The sequence below is a fragment of the Alexandromys fortis genome, unplaced genomic scaffold, assembly GCF_014885135.2.
Source record: "Alexandromys fortis isolate MF-2015 unplaced genomic scaffold, M_Fortis_MF-2015_v1.1 scaffold_51, whole genome shotgun sequence".
Lineage (NCBI taxonomy): Eukaryota > Metazoa > Chordata > Mammalia > Rodentia > Cricetidae > Alexandromys > Alexandromys fortis.
In genome coordinates, this window is record NW_026067925.1 from 1274276 (window position 1) to 1297142 (window position 22867).

Consider the following 22867-nt stretch of genomic DNA (forward strand, 5'->3'; position numbering starts at 1 on the left):
CTGGCTGTTTTGTCCCGTGGTGTGTCCCCCCCTTCAGCTCCCCTCAGCACTTCCCCATCCCAGAGCAGCCACAACTGAGAGAGAAGCAAGGGAAAGGGGGTGGAATGGGGGTAGCTGGAGGGAGATGTGGCCCCTAGGGCCCTAGGATGCAAGCCAAGGCATCTTGCAGACTGTCTTCTACTTCCAGGTGAGGACGCTGAGGCGGTAAGAATTCAGCAACCTGAGTGGATAAAACAGAATCAGAATCTCCTGAGTCCACATCCAATTTCCCAGAAAAAGCAACAGCCTGGTCCCTCTGCTGTGGAAGCTGCAGAGACACTGTGACCAAGGGAGTTAGAACAGGAGCACAAGATGACTTTTGCAAGGGACCAAAGTCTGGAGATGGAGGAGAGAAAGTCCTCCTTAGGCCTTCCAGATGTAACCTCTGGGCCAGGTGTGTCTGACTCGTTGCCCTTGGGCTGCACCCTGAGATGGCTATGAATTTGGCCCAACACAACATCCCAAACTCAATTCAAACATTGTGAGGTACTTTATAACGGCCATGTTTTTGATAACGTGATTGCATAGTGCTCCAGCATGGTTTATGGATGACGTGAATAAATGGTAGGCAACAACTTTGTGTCACGATGTTTGAAAGGTGACCACACTTGCATCCAGTGTTCAGGACAATCAAGACTATCGGCACTTAGAGGCAGTTGGGAAGGTGAAAGGACCATGAAGGCAGCCCGAAGCCAGGCACAGCATCCTGGTCATTCCGTGTGTGTGGAGTGGAAGAGAGCCTCTCCTTCGTTGCTACAGAGGAGCTCCGAGTGAGTCTGAGGTTGGTGAATGGCATGGGAGGAAGCCCAAACTGGAAGGTGTGGCATTTCTGAGGAGAGCATGGAAGTCATTATCACCTCAAACACCGAGTCCGTGAACTGGAAAGAACAATGACTTCCTTGGGTTCCTTCTGGGAGGAAAAAGAGGCAGCTCCATGAGCGACTTGTGTAAGGAAGCACGGGCAGCTGGGCCTGGGGAGAGAGAGGGGGCTTCCCCTCTAGCTGGGAAGGTGTCTTCAGCGCTATGCGCAATAGAAATAGGAACAGAGCAGATAACCAGCAGGGCCAGCTGCTCTGGGGGTGCTGGTGTAGTTCATTTAAGGAAGACCCAAAGAGTAAGGGTGGGGGACAGAGAAGGAAAAGTCCTGCCCCCCATCTACCGGGAGAGTCAGAGGACAGGGTTCTCCTGCAGCGTCCCCATTTCTCCAGGCCCAGAGATGTAGTGAGTGGACACCCGCTGTGTCTGAGAACCCTGACCGAGAAGGAAGAAGGAAGGAGGGAATGGGAGTTTGGCAGGCGGCCTGAGGTACCCGCTGGCTGGGCTGGCTGGATTGGGCCCCCTCTGGCCCTGGAGGCAGCACCCTGTAGAGGGATTATAGACCTCTTGTCCAGGAAATCTACTCTCAGGGCACAAGGCTCACATCTGAATTCCCTAAATAACTGCCCCCCTCTGGGTGTGCAGCTGAGATTTTTCCATGACAGGCATCCGCGGGTCAGATCCTACCTGCCCCTATTGCTTCCTCCTGGGTCTGGCAGGAAGGATGGGCAGGATAGGCATGCTCGAATTTTCTCATGGTCTGCGGTCCCTTCCAGGCCTCTGGTCTGGAATAGATGCGATTGGGAAATCGTGACAGGAAATGGACACAGTCCCTGTGTGTCAAGGACGGTCAACTGAAGATGTAAAGCGGAGTGAAGGGGACTCTAGAAGGTTTATCCAAAGGCTAGTGGAGTGTAGGGGTGAATTGACGATCCCTTGGGGTCAAAGGGCGTCTGTACTCCTGAGCTAGGGTTCCTGAGTAATCTCCTTAGCTTCTTCCAGACATAAAGTGAGACAGAAGAGAAACACAAGGCTCTGAGCTCCTGTGCTCATCCCCCTCCTCCCTCCCACCTCCGCTGGCACTTTCCAGTGCTGCCCAGTCCTTCCCACGCCCTGGCTCTGCTGTCTGTAGCCAGGCTCAATAACGGAAAGGGCTGTGCCCTTCCTCTGCTTGCACAGACTGTTAGGGCTCCTTGCCATGCCCTGCATTAGGGTGACTACAGCCTCAAGGACACCGCGGTTCACATACTTGGGCTGCAACAAGTGAAGGTAGGCAGGGCATCCTCCTGCTGCTGCTCACCCACGCCTCCCTGACTACTCCCTCTGTGGAGGCACTGGGCTTCTGTTTCAGACTCCAGAACACAGTGCGGGCAAATACCTGGCCCTTTGATCTGTTGAACCTGGGTTGGCGACCTGTGGACAGACAGGGGCACTCATGGACTCATTTGAGTCAAGAAAGGAACAAAAGAGGAAGACAGAAAGACGTGAAAGCGGGAGGTGGGAAGGCAGGAGTGGTCTTGAGAGAAAACACAGACTAGAAAGAGGTTCCCGGGGGTAGGACGGGGAAGGTGTGAGCCATGTTTGGTTGGCAGAGATCTGGGAAGTACGTGTGTGTATGCAGGGGTATGGAACAGAGAGACATAGGAAGATATACTAGGCTAGAGGTGGGGTGCTAGTTATGACCTAAGGGGACTCTGCGGTGTGGGATTCTGTAGGTAAGAATGTACCAAGTGCTATTTCCAAAGGGGTTTCCATGGGGCATATGGCTCAGTGGGGAGAGTGACTTCCTAGCAAGCATGGAACCCTGGGATCTATCTCTAATGCCCCCTAAGCCACGACTTGTAGAACATGCCTCTAATCACAGTACTTGGGAGGCAGAGGCAGGAGGATCAGAAGTTCAAGGTCTCCCTAAACTACATAACAAGGTTGAGGAATTGAGGAATCAACTCTCTCTCTCTCTCTCTCTCTCTCTCTCTCTCTCTCTCTCTCTCTCTCTCTTTGAGTTGATGGGGACAGGGCAGTGCTTGCTTGGATGTGTGGTCGTCTATTACAAATTAGTCATCTGCACAGGAGTGTGTGGTGTGCACATGCTCGTGTGCAGGCGTGCACGTGTGCGACAGGGAAGGCTGTGCGGCACCGTGGGTGTACGTGAGAGTCCATGGGAGAGTGTGCAAGGGGGAGGGTGGGCGCTCAGCTGCGGACGGACTTGTAAAGGAAACAGTTTTGTTTCCTAAGTGACTGGCCTCCTGGGGCCTCCAGCCCAGACTTGAAGGTTGTTTCAAGATCATGAAAGAGAGAGCGGGAGGGGAGGGACGGAGAGAGGGAGGGAGGGAAGGAAGAGCTGGGGGAGGCTCCATCACTCCCTCCCACGGGCCCTCCTCCCGCCCCCTCACCCCACTCCTCTGCCCCAGTCCCTCTTGCCTGCTTCTCCAGCTGCCAGTGTCTCGGGCTGTCTTGTCTCTCTCATTCCCTGTACCCTTCTTCTTCCTTTCCGACTGACCTTGTTACTGCTGCCAGACTTCTGGAGCCTTCTGGGTTGTGGGGTGTGGGAGACAACTGTACTGCTTTCAAAGAAAGACCATCTTGGGGGGAAAAATTAGTTGGGAGTCTAGAAAGGTCCAGGGTGGCCTTAATTAGTGCCCCAAAAGACATTTTTTGCATTTCCTCTTTTCTCCCTAGTCTCTGCTCCCATTCCCTCAGATCGTAGTGACCTTGGCGGTGGGAATATTGGGCCCCAAGTCACAGACGTGGCTGGTGTAGGCCTGCTGCTACCTGAGTTTCCCCACTGGCTCACAAGGACTGTGTGGGTTTTCTTCTCATTTCATCTTTGATAATGGTTCCTCTGTTTTCTTCTTGATCTCTCTTTCCGGTGTACTCAGTGTAGCTTCTCTTCCTCAGACTCTCCTGAGGCCTGCCATCTTTAATCTTTTCCCCAGATGGTTTTTATTGCCTTGTTTGGATTATTCAAATCATATTGTATAGATGTCAGAAAAAAAGAAGGGAGAGGCTCTGAGAAACAGTCCCCCATTGTATTTATGCCTCTGACCTGTTGTCTTTTTGCTTTCTTTACTTTTCTGAAACCAGAAAGACCCACACTGGGTGCCCTTGGGGACACCCAGGTGGAGGTGTTCAGGAGATTAGAAGGGAAAACATTTGTATGTCAGCTCTCTCGGGCATGGTGGCGCACACTGTTCTCTACCTGTTTCTCACCTGCCCTTTCTGGGGTCTCATGCAGTGGGAACATGGCTGGAAGTCAGGTCTCAGTGGGTCCACCAGCCACTTGTATGACCTTGGACAAGCTCTGTGTTAGCCTTGATGTTTCCACCTGAGTGCCGAGGGGCACCAGACAGCTTTTGAGATTCCTTTTCACTTCTGATGCTCCCCAAATTCTGGACCACTTCCTCAGGAGAGCAGGAGACATAGCCAGCAGTTGCTCTGGGCTGGGAGGAGGTGAGGGGGCAATTGCTCCTGCCTGGTTTGTTAGTAGGGTACAGGTATGTCTACTTTGATTACTGTGATTCTAGAAAATGAATCTGGACCTTTTAACTCTTGGCATAGAAATGAGAAATTCCCCCCCCCCTTTTTTTTAAGGAAAGATTACCTCAATATTTTATACAGAGCCATTGTGGAGAAGGGCAGGGCCTGGGTATCCTTGGGACTGGGGAACCTGGCATCTCTTGGCTGGCATACAGGCAGCAAATACCAGGTGAGGCTGTTTTAAGGAATTCTTTATTGGAAGTGACAGAAGGAGGGGGTTAATGGGCCTTGCTGAGTTTAGGGCCAGGGGTCACAGCTGGGCCCTGCAGGGTTCCTGTTTGCCTTTGATTCCATCTGTGTGGGGAAGGAATGGCCCCCAGCCCCCTGAGGTAGGTTTGTTTTGGCTGAGGATCTGACCCAGCCACTGGCCCAGATCTCTCCGCCCTCCCTTCTCTCCCTATCAAGAGGCAGCCTGACCTGGCTCCTGGCCTCCTCCTTCCTGCCTGCCTCCTTCTTTCCTTCCCATGCCCCTTCCTCGTCACCCAGCACACAGTTCCATTTGTCTGCTTGTCCCTTTGGCCTTCTGTATGCCCATCTAGGACAGGATGCCCTGAAAACACCCAGCGCCCCGAGCCATGGCCTCTCTCCTGTGATGGACTTTCAAAATTCTGGGGAGCATGGCCTCCTCTGTGTCTCACCTTCTCTTCCCAGGGTCTTTTCCCTATAGAAACGTGGCATGATCAACAGTGTGCACTCCTCGGATGCCACTGAGTCATCGAGACCCTCAGCTTACACTTGTGCTCTCTGTGCATGCCCCATTCTGGGCCAGTGCTGGAGAGACCATCACCACCCAGAGAGTCAAGGATCCCACTATTAAAGTCCTTCTGCTTAGAACCCCAGGCCGTTTAGTCTCCAGCCCCACTTCCGTCCTACAGCCGTTGACTCTCTGGTCCCAGAGTGGGTACTGAGCCTTTGAGATCTCTCCTCTCCATTTCCTTAATCTTCTTCTGATTTATTCAGCCCCACTGCCCTAGGCTCTGCACTCCACATGGGTCCCCTTGGGAGAAGCTCCCATCCCACCAGTCCAGGTGCAAAGACTGCGCCTTTGTTCTAAAAGTCATGCTGGACTGGCTATGAGGGAAGAAAGGGTTTCAGTGCAGAACTCACTGTACTTACCAAGAACACTTGAATAAGCCCACCACCTCCTATGGGTAAAATGAAGGATCCTTACCCTAGCTTCATGTTTATGTCCCAGACCTGGCCTCACCCCAAGATCATCAGTTGAGGTCAGGCCTAGGCCTCTGGAGTTCCCAAAACTCTCCAATGGGCAGGCAGAATTGGAGGTTACTGAGTCAGACTGTCCCCAAAATGTCTTGTGTATCATGGCTAATGTTGAGTGAGCACTAGCCTCGCACTGCATGCTGGGTGTGATGGCTAACCTTGGCTGTCATTTTGGCCGGGTCTAGAGTCACCTAGGAGACTTGGTGATTCTGGGCATGTCTCTGAGAGTTTCTATATTAGGTTGATTGAGGCGTGAAGGCCCACTGTAAAAGTGGGCAGCACAATCGCATGGGCGTGGTGGGGGCAGGTCTAAGACTGAATGGAAAGGAACACCAGCCTTCACCCCTCTCCCTCCGCTTCCTGACTGTGCATACAATGTGACCAGCTGTCTCTTGATCCTGCTATGCTTTCCCCACTGTGATGGACTACACCTTCAATGAGCCAAAATAAGTGCTTTCTTCTTCAAGTTGCTTCTGCCAGGCATTTTCTTTTTCTTTTTGAATTTTCGAGACAGGGTTTCTCTGTAGCTTTTGGTTCCTGTCCTGGAACTAGCTCTTGTAGACCAGGCTGGCCTCGAACTCACAGAGATCCGCCTGCCTCTGCCTCCCAAGTGCTGGGATTAAAGGTGTGTGCCATCACCGCCTGGCATGCCAGGCATTTTCTCACAGCAACAGAAAAAGCAACCAATACACTGAGCCTCACTATGTCACTGGCGGAAGCCTCATCTTCAGTGTGAGGATATTAAGAGATAGGTCTTCTGGGAGGTATTGCACAATATAGGTGCTTCACGGGGAGCTCTGTACTGTTTTTGTTTAACTGGAGTCTCCCTATGTAGGTTTCACCTCGCAGTACTGTTGCCTTGACGGCCAGAGTGCTAGGATTATAAGCATGTGTCTTCTAGATGCAGGTTAGTGCTCTTATGAGAAGAGATGTGTATAGCCTTGTTCCTCTCCTTCTGCTTGTTGCCATGGGGAGGCACAGCATCATAGTAGCTGTGTGCAAACCAGGAATGGATTCTCACTAGATGTGGCATCGGTCAGTACCCTGGCATTGGATTTCCCAGGCTCCAAAACTAAAGGCAATGCATGCTAATTTAGTCCTCATACCAACTCTGTTTTACAGATAGGGAAACTGAGGCACACAGCTCCTAAATAACTAAGTCAAATGGGGGACCAGGGACTCAGACCTGGTCTATTTGGTTTCTAGCGGCTGAACATTTAACATCCTTGCCATGGAAAAGGATTGTCTCTGGGTCCAAGTTTCCTGTCTACAGTGGTGACAAGAAAGAGAGCGCAGAGGAAGGGGAAGGAGGGGAAAGGGCCAGTAGCCCACCTCTGTGAGCCAGGCTGTGATGGCTGCTGATCGCACACACATGCACCCAGACTAGAGGGTGACATCAGCTCCAAGAAGAGAGAAACGATTCTCAGAAGAATCAGGAAGGTCTTCATGGAGGAGGTGGCATTCTAGCTAGCTCTGGATAGATCGGAGCACTCTGGCTCAGAGAGAGCTCAGGGACGGGAGGGCTGCAGCAGCATCCAGAACACAGCGGAGACTGCGAAGTCGATCTTGGGAGTGGGGACAGAGAGCCTTGGATGCCAGACTAAGTGTTATCCTAAATGCCAGTGTTCCATTAAAGAACGGAAAATAAGAACCTGTGATGACAGGAGTCACCTGGATGCCTGTTAAAAATACAGAACAGCGGGCACGGCTCCGAGAGACTATGATTCATGAGGGCGAGGGTGGGGAGTGGGAGTCTGTATTTTTACCACCAAGAAAGTTTGAAAAATATTGCTATAAACAATATGGAGACATTTAAAGTTTTTTGAAGAGAGACATAATCTTATTCAAATTGTGCCCTAGGTAGACTCATTTGAATGAAAATGAATGTGTGTGTGTGTGTGCACATGGGTGTGAGGTGTGGGGAAGAGCTAGGTGGCAGCTCTATGGGTGAGGGGGTGACGGGTGAGGAGTGGGGGATGGGTGAGAGGAACATTTAGGATTTGGTAGCTGCTTGTTTGCATGGGCAAGGGAGAAAGGACTTGAGGGTTGGAGCGTGCTGTGCAGTTATTAAAATAGGCTAGGCAAGGAAGGGAATCGTTTGGGGAAAGAAGCCGTAACTTCACTGTGGTGTGTGGAAAGGGTGAGGTTGTGTGACCGACCAGCTGTAGGAGGAGCCCTCTGAGTGAATGGGACAGGATGGAAATCCCTGCGTGGAGGTGATTGCTGAGGCAGAGACCACCAAGGTGGGGGACCTGCAGGACAAATGGCCAGGAGTCTTAGGCAGAGCTTTGTTCAATTCCTACGCCAAGGAAGGGTCTAGAACTATGATTCTCTCTTTTTGGGAGGGGGCAGGGGCAGGCAAATAACCCTTTCACAAGGGTCGCATATCAGAGATCCCGCATATCAGAGATTTATTTACATTATGATTCTTAACAGTAGCAAAATTGCAGTTATGAGGTAGCAATGAAATAATTTTATGGTTGAGGGTTATCACAGCGTGAGAAACTGTATTAAAGGGCCACAGCATTTGGAAGATTGAGAATCATTCGTCTAGAAGATAGTGGGGCAAAGAAGCCAGAAAGATCGCAGAGTTAGGCCAAACCGAAGGACCTACAGGTGAAAGTAGAACCCTTGTAAGGAGCAAAACAAAGAACTCTAAAACCCAAGTTTCAAATGGCAAAAGGAAATGAAAGCTGGTTACTTCTTTTCAGAGGTAACTGGTGTGACCTTTAAGAAAGCCATCTTTGGTCGAGGCGGCCATCAGAGAGGAGCAGCCACGGCCCTGCACTACCCCATGACCGTGGGCCTCAACAAGGGCCACAAGGTGACGTGAGCCAGCCGAGGCATAGCCTCGGCTCAAGGTGTCCAAGGACAAGCACACTTCAAGTTGATCAAGAAGGAGGTGGGCACGCACATACGCGCCAAGAGGAAGCGGGAGGAGCTGAGCAATGTGCTGGCCACCATGAGGAAGGCAGCGGCCAAGAAGGATTGATCCCCTCCCCGTTCCCAATAAACGTTGCTGGGGCGCAAAAAAGAAAAAAAAAGCCATCTTTTTTTAAAAAATAAATTTATTTTAAGATTTATTTATTTATTATATATACAGTGTTCTGCCTGCAGACCAGAAGAGGACACCAAATCTCATTTATAGGTGGTTGTGAGCCACACCATGTGGTTGCTGGGAATTGAACTCAGAACCTCTGGAAGAGCAGCCAGTGCTCTTAACCTCAGAGCCATTTCTTCAGCCCAAGAAAGCCATCTTAATAGCAGGTCAAGCCTGGGAACAACACCCCCTCATCCCACACTGAGGAGGCTGGGGACAAAGCAAGCCACCCTCTTCCAAGAAAACTGCTTCAGGAAGCAGAAAGACAAAGACGGCAGTGGATAACTGAGTGAAGAGAGGGCATGGGGGTTAGAGGACCAGGGCCCGCGTAGAGGGCTCTCTTCTCCTATCTGCTGGGCCCACGTGCTTATCATAATTTATCTTCCTGACGATCGCCAGGAAGCAATGAGGTCAATACTGTGCGCTGCAGTAATTCCCATTATAGAGATAATGAGACTGAAGTTAGGGACAGTCCGTGATAGGATGAAGGCCACCATCTGTGAGAGCCACGTCTGCCCAAAGCCTTACTGGCTAGCCCTGACAGCCTTGCCCCACCTACTCAGACCTTAAATTCTAGGTTTGTTTTGTCTGCTCCCTTCTCCCCAAGAACATCAAGAGATGGGGTCTTCTGTGCCGACACTCAGTGCCTGCTTACGGGGGTTCCCTGTCCCCGTGGCTGGCAGCTAGTTAGACCTCCATGCCCACATCATGCCACAGACACCAGTTTCCTGTCCACAAATGAAGTGAGAATGCCCAGAAAGTAAATCTTAGGCTGACCACAATTTGGACAAAATATTTTCCGAACCTGTTTAGGTAGTCACTAACTCAGCGTGGAGAAAAAAAGTGCACAATGAACCTAGCCGTTACTTCCTGCCCTTGGTTTCCAAGGTGCTGGACTTTGGTCTGCAACTTCTTTTTCCGCTGGACATGTATCTAGCACCTTCCCTCTTTGGAGCACAGAATCTGCCCTAAGTAGGCTGTTCAGGAAGCCGCGTGGCTTGATTTCTGAAAGACAGAACTGGAGTTCTGAAATAGAAAGAGAAGCTTTCATTTGTGGGTGGAAGTGGTCAGGGTGGGATAGAATCCGGGAAAATGAAAGTGTCCACCGTGGAGGCCATGGGGTACCCAGAGAGAAAAGACTGATTTTTCTCTCGTCGTCCCTCACTCTCTCACACTGCTCAGTCGCTCTGCACAGGAACGCCTGGACCTTGCCAGGCAGAGCAAGAATTGACAGTGGCCTTGAGCAGCTCAGTCAAGACAGGGAGGCAGATTGAAACAAGCTCCGAGTAGACAGTTGGATGTGGAAAATGCCATCAAAGGGCGAAGGGCAGGTGCTGTGAGTGCGTGTGTGTTGGGGGTTGTCTAAGCATCGGGACCCAGCTCACACTCACTCCCCTGGCCAGCAATTCACCCCCACTGTTCCATCTGTTTCTTTGTTTTTGCAGTTTTTATTTCTGGCTTTGTTTTTCCTTTACTTTCCTAATAGAGAGCCTTTGGAAAAATTCCACCCTTGTTTCAGTTGGACCAAGCAAAAAGGGAATTGTCCACTCTTCAGCCAGAATAGCCAAGGGGTATTGGCCTCCTACAGAGGCCAGGTGGACAAGTAGAACAGGCAGGGCCTGGCAGGAAAGAGGCCAAGGAAGACCCTCAGCTGAGACAGAGGGAGGTAAGAGCGCCGGAGGATTCGAGCTCGGTTAAGCTGGATGGGTTGGCTGTGCATCCCCTCCCACACCTCCCCTCACACCTCCTTGCCTTCTGTTCTGGTTGGAGGGGAGAACAGAGAAGCTTTTAGCGCTCTTCCCTCGCCTAGGAGGCTGTGAGCGGCCGAGACCCTAGAAGCGAGTCTTTGGTGTGCGCACGGAATTCACTCTTGTTCCTCTTTCTCCTCAAATTCGCAGCACACAACTCTCATTGTTCCCTCTTCTCCATGGCCTCCAGCACTGCATTTGTTCATTTAAGAAATATTTACAGAACACCCACTGTGTGTTACACACACACACACACACATACACACACGCATACACGCACCCACACCCACACCCACACCCACACTAAGTGTGTTCAGGTTACAATATAGGAGGGAGAAATATGTTCAGGAAAGTTAAGCTCTGAAGTTAGTTTGCCTTTGCTGTGAGGACTATGGTTTGCTTGCTATGCAAATTTGGGTAAATGACACGAGTTCTCAATGCCCATTTCCTGGTCTTTAACACAGAGGTAAGCATAGCTCGTTGCTTCCAAGGCTGTGGTGAGGACCGAAGAGCATGTAGTGTATAGTGTTTACACAGCACCCAACACAAAGCAGCCTTTCAGTAAGCTTTAGCCATTGTTCCTCCTCACCTCTCTCAGCTGGAGGCAGTCAGTAAATGACCTGTTCTTCAAATTTGCCTCTTGCTCAACCTGGTGACTCAGAGGCAGTCACCTGGCGCTAACTGCCTCTTGCCCCTGGAGGCTCATCTGTGACCAGTCGGCAGACCTCTGTCTGCTCCAACTGCTGCCGTCCCCAGCCTTCATTGCCGTACACCCCACTAGGGATCTCATACAGTGAGAGTGAGGGTGGCCTCAGCTCCCTGATACCCTCCAGATGGAAGTCTGAACCAGCTGTTCTTTTCAGCTGGCTGGGGACAGGGTACAAGAACAGGAGGCCTTGGAGACGTAGCCCAGATACCTACACTATGGGAGTAGGGAACACAGGACTTGGCAGGGGAGAAGGCTGAGGGAATCCCAGCTCCGAGGGATCCATGTGTGGCATTCCAAAGTGGGAAGCAGCTGGCACTCATTCTGGGCCCACTCAGTGGGTCAGGACCAGGTCATGCCAAGGCCCAAGTAGCATAGTGGCTCCTCTATTCTTGAACAACTGTGCTGCCCACTTGGCACAGGGCTTGAGAACTGGGAGTGTGAACTCAGTCAGGGCAAGAGGAGGGACCAGGATGGACGTACACACACACACACACACACACACACACACACACACACACACACACAGAGGGGGGGAGGAGGAAGAGAGAGAGAGACAGAGAGAGAGAGAGAGACAGAGACACAGAGAGAGAGAACATTCTATAAGGGTACACATACCTGGCTTAGGAAGAAAGAAGCGGAATGTGCTTGGGGAGATGTATCTTTGTGGGTCTGGGAATGGGTTTTGGTGGGGAAGATGCTTGCATGTTTGTATTTGCTTTTGCACCTGCTCCATTCTCTGCCAGAATTTGTTGTCCAGGTGAGGGGTAGGGTTTCCTCTTCCTTTGACTCTGACCCTTTTTGTAACCTCTCAACAGTTTAGCAGAGACAACTTTCCCTTTGGGGAGGGTGGGAAGCTGTAGTTCATTAGTGTAGCCCAGGTCAAGGCTTTGTAAAACAAACACAGGACGTTCTTGTGTGTGGTCCTTAGCTCCCCTCCAAGCTGGAGTTTGCACATTCTTGAGAGAGAGTGGAATACTATGTGTGTGTTTGTGTCCTTTTCATATTAGCTTAGTGGCTGGTGTGCTTGTCATTTTGTCTCAGCAATCCCTCTATCTATAGCTCTATGTGTATGTGTGTATATATGCTGGGCTTTCTTCTCTCTCTCTCTCTCTCTCTCTCTCTCTCTCTCTCTCTCTCTCTCCCCCTCTCTTTTTCCCTCCCTCCCTCCCTCCTTCCCTCCCTCCCTCCTTCTTCCTTTCTTCTGTGATATTTGGACTGCAAAGAATCTAATATTGGACAAGTCTAACCTTCCTTAGCCTCATTTTCTATGGAGATAAGTGCTCACAGGTTCTGCTGAGGACTGAATAAGACCACGTTAACATAGTCGGCTCAGGGCAGAAGACTTTGCCTCAACAGTCTTGTCTTTGAACATGAGGGGCATTGTCTCCTTGGCTGAGACCTGTAGCATATGACAGTTCAGCCAGATCACAACCATTTTAGGGCAGACCTTGGGTCTTAATTACTTTTTTTTTTTTTAAATTTATTTACTTTTATTCTGTGCGCATTGGTGTTTGCCTGAATGTGTGTCTGTGTGAGGGTGTCAGATCTTGGAGTTACAGACAGTTGTGAGCAGATACGTGGCGGCTGGGATTTGAACCCAGGACTTCTGGAAGAGCAGTCAGTGCTCTTAACCACTGAGCCATCTCTCCAGCCTCGTCTTAATTACTTTTAATGATACTCGCGGCACCGTACTGTCACCTAGATGTCTCATACATATGCCATCTGGAGGCAAAATGAGTTAAATAAGCATATGAAACAAGACTGGTGACTGACGTCTGCCCACACGTGGTAGTACATGGAAACGTGGGCCGGAAACCGGTGAGATGAAAAGTGACAGCCCAGCTCAGCTATGCAGCCTGGTGCCAGAGTCCCAGCGGTCGCTACGGTGCCCATGTCTCTACAATCCCAGGCTTCCGTTCCTTCCATGCCTTAGTCTGACCTTGAGACTGTCTGAAAGGCTCCAGTCCTTCTCTGCTCACTCACCCCAGGACACCAGTGGAGAGACTGCATAAGCCTGTTTCCTTATGGGAGCGCTGCCTGAGGACAGGGGCTGCCTCCGGTCTTTGACATTGATCCGGCTCTCCTCGGCCGCATGTGCGTGTGTTTGAGCATTGCCCTGCTATGTGTGTGTGTGTGCAACGCCTTTCTGCGTGAAGCCCCTTGATGTCAGTGGGGACATGTGCCTGTGTGTGGTGTGCCTCGTGCCTGGCATTAGTTCTCCTCCCCCAACTTTCCCAGTTACATAAGCGGCTTATGGGTTAGCTGGTTCTGGACTTTGGGCGCCCTCTGCTGGTCACTTCTGGTCTCCACAGTTTTGGAAGGGGTGTACGCGGCCTCCTTAGGCCCCAACTCCTCTGGAGAAACCAGGCCAGCCCCTAAGCTCTACTTACTGGTATGGGAGTCCCTTTGTTGCAAGTCAGGCAAGTCAGGAGGTAAGCTCCTTGAGGAGTGCTCCTCCCCCACCATCCCATAATGATTAGATTGTGTGTTGACTGCCGCCTCTTTACCTGATATTGCACTAACACAAGAGAGTACGAGACCATAATAGCCTTGCTTACTAGGGCATTGCCAAAATCCAGCACAAGGCCTGGCTCAATCGGTATTTGCTACATGACTGAGTTTTCACCCTAAAAGGAGTGAACAATGGCGTACAAGAAGATTCAGGGCTGAGGTTTTGTGGATTTGTTGTTGCTGTTTGCTTTGAGACAGGGTCTCGCTATGAAGCCTTGGCTGGCCTGGAACTTCTAGAGATCTGCCTGCCTCTGCCTCTTGAGCGCTAAGGTTAAAGGTGTGCACATCAGGCCTCAGCTCTAAAGTCAAGTCTCAGTTCACTTAAAATGTGTGTGGCCTTGGGCAAGATACTTAACCGTTTTGAAGTTCAGATTTCCTTTGCATTAAATGACTTTGTCTTGTAAAATAAACCGTAAAGGCTGGGAAGGATTATCTACACGGTGCTATGCGTAACCATCCCATAAATGGCTGCTATTATGACGATGATGATTCACTTCCAAACCTTAAGTACCAGAAAGGTGGTATTCAATCCACTCAACTTCCAGCTAAAGGGAGATTGCTCTTGTTCCCAGTCTCCCGTCTTTGCAATTTTCACACAGCTCAAAGTGGTTTCTAGAGAAATAGAGAAAGCAGGCTGGGATACGTCCCGATGGAAAGCAGCAGGTCCTTTATTTATCCTGTTGTTGGGCCGTCTTGGGAGACCAGGGTTGAACTTCTGACTTCCCGCTAGATTCCCAAACTCTTTCAGTGTTTCTTTGTGGTTGCTGAAGATGGCTTCAACTGGCAGCCCCAGGAACACTAACTCCGAGAGCAGGAAGTCAGCGCTGGCCTGAGCCACTTTCCCTCTGTGTGCCTCCCTTTCCTCAATAGGGGGCAGTAGCGGAGGGAACAGGGCTAAAAGAGACCCAGAGGGTGTGGAGGGGAAGGACCTAGATGTGGTCTAGGCCACTTCCACTAATGGCCACTTCCACAGCCTTGGTTTTGCGGGCTGGCCAGTCCCTTCTCCCCATTCTGGCTCCACCCTTCTTACTCTCCGCCTTTTTCACAGTGGAGACTCACGCTGGGAAAGACTCTTTCCTTTCTCCCACCTTCAGGCTAGCTCCACCCTTCCCAGCCGAGAGGTGTGTCCATAGCTTCTCATTGGTGACTCCAATGGGTAGAAAGCAGTTTAATACAAAAACAAAACACCCCCTTAGTTACCTTGTGTAACAAACGTTAAGTGCGTGATCTCACCGTAACTCTGAGTGTTTACAAATCTCTGTTCCGTACGTGAGGAGGGGAAAACTGAGGTTAAAGGGATTGAGCCAGCCAAGGGATCACCCAGCTAGGAAGACTGGACGGTTAACCCTCTTTCCTTTCATTTTGCTTTCTGACCGGGTATTAGGCCAGATTTCAGGGATCTTCCAGGGTTCTGAAGCCTCTTGAGCCTAACCGCTTCACGTCCAGGAAGTCCTGGGTCCCTCCATGTCCACATCAGTCAGCAGGGTTTGCTGCCAAGACTCAGCGGCCCACATCACCCAACTGGATTCTGAGTGCGTAACCACAGTCACCCCATCATCCCCAGAGGCCTTGCAAGCACCGATTCTCCCGGAAAGGCTGGCAGGTGCAGGGCGGGGTGCGCTCTGAGCGAGGGCGGGTGGGGGTAGAAGAACCCAGGTGCCGCCAGCTCGCCCAGCCTGCGGCCAGAGGCGGAGCCACCATCAGGGTCGAAGTCTGGCCGTTGCCGCGGACGGGGGCGGGGCAGGGGCGGGGCTGGATTGTGGGCGTGGCCGGCTGGCGGGGTGCGGCGGGAATGGTCTGGGAGCTGCGGAGGGCGGGAAGAGCGACGGGAGGAGGAGAAGAGGAGAGGAGGGCGGGGAGTTGGCGGCTCCCGCTCATCTGGGCTCTGCGCACCCACGCTTCACCGCTCCGCTTTCTGCCCCCCACCCGGGCATGTGCCCCCAGCGGCCCTGGTCCCCCAGAGCCCACGCCGACCCCCGGAGCCTCCCCAGAGCCGCCTACGCAGAATGGGCGTCCCCAGCCCCACGCCGCTGAGTTCAGTGCTGCTGCTGCTGCTAATGCTTGGTAAGCCGGGTGGTCGCCGCGTCCCTGTCCCGGCCGGGTAGGTGCTGACACTGCGCATCCAGTCAGCTCACCTTCCTAGCATTTGCGAGTTGGTTGCATTCCTACTTCTCCATCAGGCGTGTCTCCAGTCGCTCTGGGCTCGGCGCCTCGCTTCATTTTGCGGCCGCCTGCCTAGGCTGTTATGGGGAGGGTGGTGGCGCCCTAGCTTTAGGCCCCGAGTTGGGGCATATTGGCGACCTACTGAGATATCTCCTGAGACACCATTGGACCCCCGGGGCAGGCGCCACTTCTCAGCTTTTACACTCAGGCCCTGGGGTCGTTGCGCCCAAATACTGTGACAACCTTCTGCCCCACTCTAGGCTCCAGGCCTGACCTCGGGTGCCTGCTCTGCGTGGGCAGTGCCTGGCGGTCTTCATAATTACCCCAGAATTGGCTGGAGGCCCAGGGTCTGATTCTGCCCACGGTCTTTAAAGAAAGTCTCCCCAAGCCCCACCCCAACCCCAACACACATTTTACCATCTCTCCCTCACCTCTGTCTCCACCCTGGGCCAGTTCCTCTTTGCCCTTCTTCCACACTCCCAGATATTTGGCTGGTTGTCACACTTTGGTCCCAGCATGTTTGCCCCAGGTGAAACCAGGCTCCATGGAAACTGAACCTGGGATCTCCAAACACCCAGTGTCTGTCCTGGTTGGTGTTTATGATGGTGTGTATGTGTGTGTGGTGGGGATATGGGGAAGGTGTAGTTATGGGGAAGATTCTGGGGTGCTGTAGTCAAGGCAGAAGCCTGTGGCACCCCATCTGCTTTCTCCGGCTCAGACCAGAACTACATGGTGACAGTCTTGGGCTTTGGGGATGAAAACTCTCCTTGAGGAACAAGGCAGGAGGCAGAGTGATGGCGAGAAATGAAGGAGCTGTGGGGTTTGGTTGCCTAGTGATGGTTTCTTTTCCCCAATGGGCTTTATGGGTCAGGGATGAGCCCAGGGGAGGCCAGGAGCAGTGAGTGTTGCAGAGCACAGAAGAGCCTGCTGGCATCCAAGCCCACCTCCTTCAAGTCACAGATGAGGAAAATGAAATATCTTGTTCCGGAGAGCATAGCCAAGGAGGCTTGAGGCTAGGATTCGAACTCGGATCTGACTCCCAAATCAGGCCTTTGGCTGTTAGAGGGAGGTGGCCTGGTGAGAGGGAACCTTGTTGCAGCCTGTTTCCTGAGGCCGTGGGGACAGCTTTCCCATGGGGATCTCCAGGCATCAGCACTTGTGGAGCCAGCGAGGTTGGGGGGGGGGGGCTTCTGAGCAGAATCTACCCATGGGCAGCTGGGAAGGTGTCAGCTTGGCCGTCTTTAGCGTCCTCCTGACTATGAAATGTGCCTGGAGCAAGTCACACACTTCCCTGGCTCAGAGTCTGAACTGGAAGCCCTTAGGTCTCCAAGGTAGAAACGGAGACCCGGGAGAGAGAAGAATTGGTCTTATATTCGGCTTCAAGTGATGGTCATGTGTTCTCTGAGTGACGCAGCCGCAGCCTGAAGCAGAAAGGAGTAAGAACGGGAAGACAGGCTCTCAGGCTCCTGGGTGTTTTCCTTCTGGGCAGTAGCAAGACAGTGGACTTCCCCTGGGAATCCTGGAAATTACACAGTTAGGCAAACCAGGCCCCGCCTTGGAAGTGTCTCATCTTCTTGGTTTTGTCCCTCTTCAGGGGTGTGTAGAGGCCCTCCAGAGACGGCAGGATCTTGACCCGGGCATCCCACGCTCTTACACTGCTCATCTAGAAGAGATGGTTCTCTCCCCAGCCAGGCCTTTCCTCTTGTCTCTGTTGACTAGGAGAGCAGTTAGAAAGCTTTAGACTCAGACCTGGGTTCAGATCCTAGCTCCGGCACTCCCTAGATGTGCTTGCTGCAGGGAGTTACATCATTTCCCGTCTGTGAAATGACTGCTAGCCCTCCTTGCATCTGGGATTCGGAGGGTTTTTTTTTTTCTAGAAGTAGCTATGGAATGGTGGAAACAAGAAAGGAGCTGAGACTGACTGTTGGAACAGGAGTGGGGATAAAATGGGGAGGGATGGAAAAAGAGAGAAACAGAAGGGTCAGAAGGAGCTTAGGGTCTCCTTACAGAAGGGGGACCAATATAAATGATGCACAGCACATGCAAATCATATGTAAATGAAAGCGTTTGTTGGGAGGAGGTGCATGGTGCACAATCTAGGCTATCCAGAAGGTTGGCAGACTTTGGGGGGAAGGGATCTTCTGCCCCAAGCCAGGGCAGAGCCTGAGTTTTGCCCCAGAAGCCACAGCTGTCTGTGTAGCCCTGTGGGGTTAGGAGAAGCAGTGAGCTCATGGCACAGCTGTAGTGGGGAGGGTATTGTGTGGTGAGAACTGACTAGGCCCGTGCCCTGTTCAGCATGGTGCCCCGTCCAGCCTGGGCCACTGGCTCCATTGTCTAGCCCAGGTGACAGAACCAAGCCAAGCAGCTTTTCTGTAAGTTTGTGCCAGGTCCCCTCCAGCAGAGGTCTCAGAATCCCTTAGCTAGAGGCTTCACCTGAGAACGCCCCACACATGAGTGGCAGGGCCGGAGAGAGAAGGATCCAGCCAAGAACTGGGGAGTCAAGAGTCAGACATGCTTCTTTTATTTATTTTAAATTGTGTGTGTTTGTGGTATATGAGGTACACGTGTGCATGGGTACAAGTGCACATATATGAGTCTTCACGTAAAGGCCAGAGATCAACCGCAGGTGCCACTGCTCAGGAGTCACCTAGTTGCTGTTGTTGTTGTTGTTGTTGTTATTATTATTATTATTATTATTATTATTATTATAGAGAGAGTGCAGGTCAGAGGACAGCTTTCAGGACTTGGGTCTTTCCTGCCGTGGTTTTTTCTGAGGATCGAACTTAGGTTGTCTGGCCTGTGTGGCAGCTGCTTTTACCCCCTGAATCACCTCACCAGCCACCATGCCAAGCTTTTTACGTGGTTGCAGGGACTTGAACTCAGAAAGGCTTTTCCTTACTGGGTTGTCTCTCCGGCCTCCAGATGCGCTCTTTTGTTCAGGCAGCTGCTCTACCTCTCATTCGCTAGAGATGGAGTATTCCTCCATTCTGGGGTGGATCTGGGCTTCTGTTCAGATGCTGAGATGCTGATGTCTTCCATTCCAGCATCTCTTCCCTGTCCTCATCTGTGTCTTATGCCTGGCTATGTTCTAACCTTTCTGAGATTGCTTCACAGGTAGCCGTCAAGAATGGTGCTGATGTGCCTGGGCATCGAATGGGGACCCAGTCTTTCTAAAAAATAATAATAATAATTCCAATTCTTTCTGCCTTTTCCCCACAGGAGTCAGGTGCTATGCCCGGCAGGTGCATGTCCCCAAGGGCCCTCTTTACCGTGTGGTTGGCACCACTGTCTCTATCTCTTGCAACGTGAGTGCCTACGAAGGCCCTTCCCAGCAGGACTTTGAATGGTTCATGTACAGACCTGAGGCCCCAACGACTTCCCTGGGCATCATCAGCACCAAGGATAGCCAGTTCTCCTATGCCGTGTTTGGGCCTCGCGTGGCTTCTGGGGACCTGCAGGTGCAGCGCCTGAAGGGAGATTCCGTGGTGTTCAAGATTGGACGCCTGCAGACCCAGGACTCTGGCTTTTATGAATGCTACACCCCCTCGACGGACACTCAGTACTTAGGCAACTACAGTGCCAAAGTGGAGCTGAGAGGTACTGGGCTCTGAACTGGGTGGTGAGAGCGCCTCCCAGATTTGGGTTTCATCTTCTTCCTCCTCTTGCTTCCTCTTCCTTCTTCTCCTCTTCCTCTTTCCATCTCCTCCCACCCCAGATTGAACCTACAGTGTTGAGCATACCAGGGAAGTGCTCTACTAAGCTATATCCTGTGTTAGTTTTTGAGATTGGATCTCACCCTGTAGCCCAGGCTGGCCTACAGCCCACTAGCCTAGGTTGGCCTGTAATTCCTAGCAGTTCTCCCACAGTTCACTATGTAGCCCAGGTTACTTTAAAACTCCCAGCGGTCTTCCTGCCAGGCTCCTGTGCCAGTAAGCCTGCCTTTCCAGCACTTTTCTTTTACTGGGACCAGATGCAGAGATGTTTCAAGTTACTCAGACTGGCATTGAGCTTGTTCTGCAGCCCCAGTGGGCCTTGAACTTGCTCCTTCTGTCTTAGCTTCCTAGGGAGCTGGGATGATAGGCCCGCGCCAGCCTCTTTATCTTTACAGTTACTTTCTTGAGTATTTAAAATGTGTTAATCCCAGACATTCGAGTGGGTGTCAGTAGGCTTATTCTGTAAAATTCATCTTAGTCTGCTCAGACTGGGCTAGGGACCACTGAGTTATAGAAGTCCTTTTCCTCCAGGAGCCCACAGAGTAGGTAGTGAAGTAGGAGACGCACAGGAGACAGGAGGGCTGCCAGCTCCCAGCCCTCTCTCACCAAAGCCTTTCTCTCCAGTTCTTCCAGATGAGCTGCAGGTATCTGCTGCCCCTCCGGGGCCCCGAGGACGCCAGGCCGCAGCCTCTCCCTCCCGCCTGACAGTACATGAGGGGCAGGAGCTGGCGCTGGGCTGCCTGGCTCAGACTAAAACGAAGAAACACACACACCTGTCGGTGTCCTTTGGGAGAGCTGAGCCTGAGGCGCCAGTGGGGCGAGCCACTCTCCAGGAAGTCGTAGGACTGCGCTCTGACATGGCTGTGGAGGCTGGTGCTCCCTATGCTGAGAGGCTGGCAGCCGGGGAGCTGCGGCTGAGCAAGGAAGGGACTGATCGGTACCGCATGGTGGTCGGGGGTGCCCAGGCTGCAGACTCGGGCACCTACCACTGTACTGCCGCTGAATGGATTCAGGATCCTGATGGCTCCTGGGTCCAGATCGCAGAGAAGAGGGCAGTCCTGGCCCATGTGGATGTGCAGACACTGTGTGAGTGCCATGTCCCCCTGCGGGGGCATCTCAGTGGGCATCGGGGGTAGTGCAAATGACCATCCTCCGACTACAGAATTCTTCCTCCATGGAGTGAGCAGCCTTCTAGACCTTATTCGCTCTCTATCCATGCTTTCTCTGCTCAGAAATTGGATGTGGAGATACAAGAGCTATGGTGGAAGGGGGAAAGAGACAGATAAAGGGCCTCTAAATGTTTCAAAGAGGTGTTATAGATAGGAACCCAGGCATCCCCATGACCCCTCCCTTCCCCTGCTGTATTTCAGCCAGCCAGCTGGCAGTGACGGTGGGACCTGGCGAACATCGGATTGGCCCGGGGGAACCCTTGGAACTGCTATGCAATGTGTCAGGGGCACTGCCCCCACCAGGCCGGCATGCTGCATACTCAGTGGGCTGGGAGATGGCTCCTGCAGGGGCTCCTGGGCCTGGCCGCCTGGTGGCCCAGCTGGACACAGAAGGTGTCGGCAGCCTGGGCCCTGGCTATGAGGGTCGGCACATTGCCATGGAGAAAGTGGCATCCAGGACCTACCGGCTACGACTGGAGGCTGCCAGGCCTGGTGATGCAGGCACCTACCGCTGCCTAGCCAAAGCCTACGTTCGAGGGTCTGGGACCCGACTTCGTGAAGCGGCCAGTGCTCGTTCCCGGCCTCTCCCTGTGCACGTGAGGGAAGAAGGTGAGAGGTTGAGCTCTTGGCAGGGTTCAGAGCTTATCGAACTTATTTCCTAACTTCTTAGCTCCTGAGCCTTCCCTCTGTAACCCGTATGTCCTTCACTCTGCAGGCGTGGTGCTGGAGGCCGTGGCATGGCTTGCAGGGGGTACTGTGTACCGGGGAGAGACTGCCTCCTTGCTGTGCAACATCTCTGTGCGGGGTGGTCCTCCGGGGCTGCGACTAGCAGCCAGCTGGTGGGTGGAAAGGCCAGAGGAGGGCGAGTTAAGCACCGGCCCTGCCCAGCTTGTGGGTGGAGTGGGTCAGGACGGCGTGGCAGAGCTGGGAGTTCGACCTGGAGGGCGTCCTGTCAGTGTGGAGCTAGTGGGACCCAGAAGTCATCGACTAAGACTGCACAGTCTGGGGCCCGAGGATGAAGGCGTATACCACTGCGCCCCAAGCGCCTGGGTGCAGCATGCAGACTACAGCTGGTACCAGGCGGGCAGTGCACGCTCCGGGCCTGTCACAGTCTACCCCTACACGCATGGTGAGTGATAACCGCCCTCCCCTCCCCTCCCCTGCTCCAGTTGTGTTTGCCCTCTTCTGTTTTCCTGTCTTCCCTGCTATCTCTGCCTCTCCCTACCTCCCCACATCCCTGCATCCCTTTGCATGAAAATCCCCAAGCTGATCTCAGTGTTGACTGGGGTGGATGAATGTGGGCATGGATGGTACTCTGTGACTAGGGACTGAGTCTAGAAACCCTGCTGGGGAGAGTGTCAGCGACCTGTATGACAGATCCTCTCTGAGCAGGCCATCCTCTCTCCTCCAGCTCTGGATACCCTGTTCGTGCCCCTGTTGGTGGGTATGGGAGTCGCCCTAGTCACTGGCGCCAGCGTCCTTGCTACTATCACTTGCTGCTTTATGAAGAGGCTGCGAAAGCGGTGATCTGTAGCATCCCAGGTGAGGGAAAGGGACCCCCAAGCCCCGTCTTCCTCAGGCTTCCTGTGTGATTCATCTGGACAAGCCGTGGCCGGCTCAGCCCTGCAGGACCGTGGAGCAGGGTGAGGACTGAAGGGATCCCTATCCTCAGCCTACTCCACTGCCCTCTCCAGTTCCTGCAGGTGTCTTCCATCCAGCGCCGCCCCGCCCCTCCTCCAGTTGCCTGGATACCCTCTCCCTCCTCCGTCCAGAACTTCCTTTAATTTATTTGACCTGTCCCTGCCTAGAGCGGGAGACTTGGCTCCCCCATTGCCCACAGCTTTCCTCAAGGTCTTCCTTCTGGTTTTCTGTTCTTGGTCTCACACTCGTGCTGTAGGAAGGAAGGCCAATTCCTGTCCTCAAACTAGTTGTTGTTTTTTTTTTTTTTTTAATGTGAATAAACTGGTTTTATAAAATCCAGGCTTGGTTGTGTCTTCCCTTGCCATGAAGCTATAAAAGGCAGGGGCGGGGTGGGGTGGGGTAGGGGTGGTAGTAGGGAGGTTGCTGGGGTTGTCAGCCTGTTCTGGATAACCCAGGCCCTCTCCCCATCGTAAACACCATCTGTCCTTCGAGGACCTTGC

The 22867-nt window shown here is 52.6% G+C and overlaps 1 protein-coding gene across 1 annotated transcript; it reads left to right on the forward strand.

Moving 5' to 3' along the window:
• Positions 1-15544: 15544 nt before the first annotated feature.
• Positions 15545-22682, forward strand: Igsf8 (immunoglobulin superfamily member 8). The gene is made up of 6 exons (XM_050143117.1): positions 15545-15745; positions 19064-19441; positions 20182-20643; positions 20928-21335; positions 21442-21855; positions 22138-22682. Exons 1-6 carry the CDS (start codon positions 15688-15690, stop codon positions 22251-22253), a joined length of 1836 nt encoding a protein of 611 aa, XP_049999074.1. The 5' UTR covers positions 15545-15687; the 3' UTR covers positions 22254-22682.
• The last annotated feature ends 185 nt before the right edge of the window (positions 22683-22867 follow it).

Bases quoted from the DNA above. Each gene is read 5' to 3' on its own strand.
- Igsf8 (XM_050143117.1), top strand. From the start codon at position 15,688: ATGGGCGTCCCCAGCCCCACGCCGCTGAGTTCAGTGCTGCTGCTGCTG. The intron at 19,442-20,181 runs GTACTGGGCTCT...CTTTCTCTCCAG, and splicing joins TGCCAAAGTGGAGCTGAGAG to TTCTTCCAGATGAGCTGCAG. The intron at 21,856-22,137 runs GTGAGTGATAAC...TCTCTCCTCCAG, and splicing joins AGTCTACCCCTACACGCATG to CTCTGGATACCCTGTTCGTG.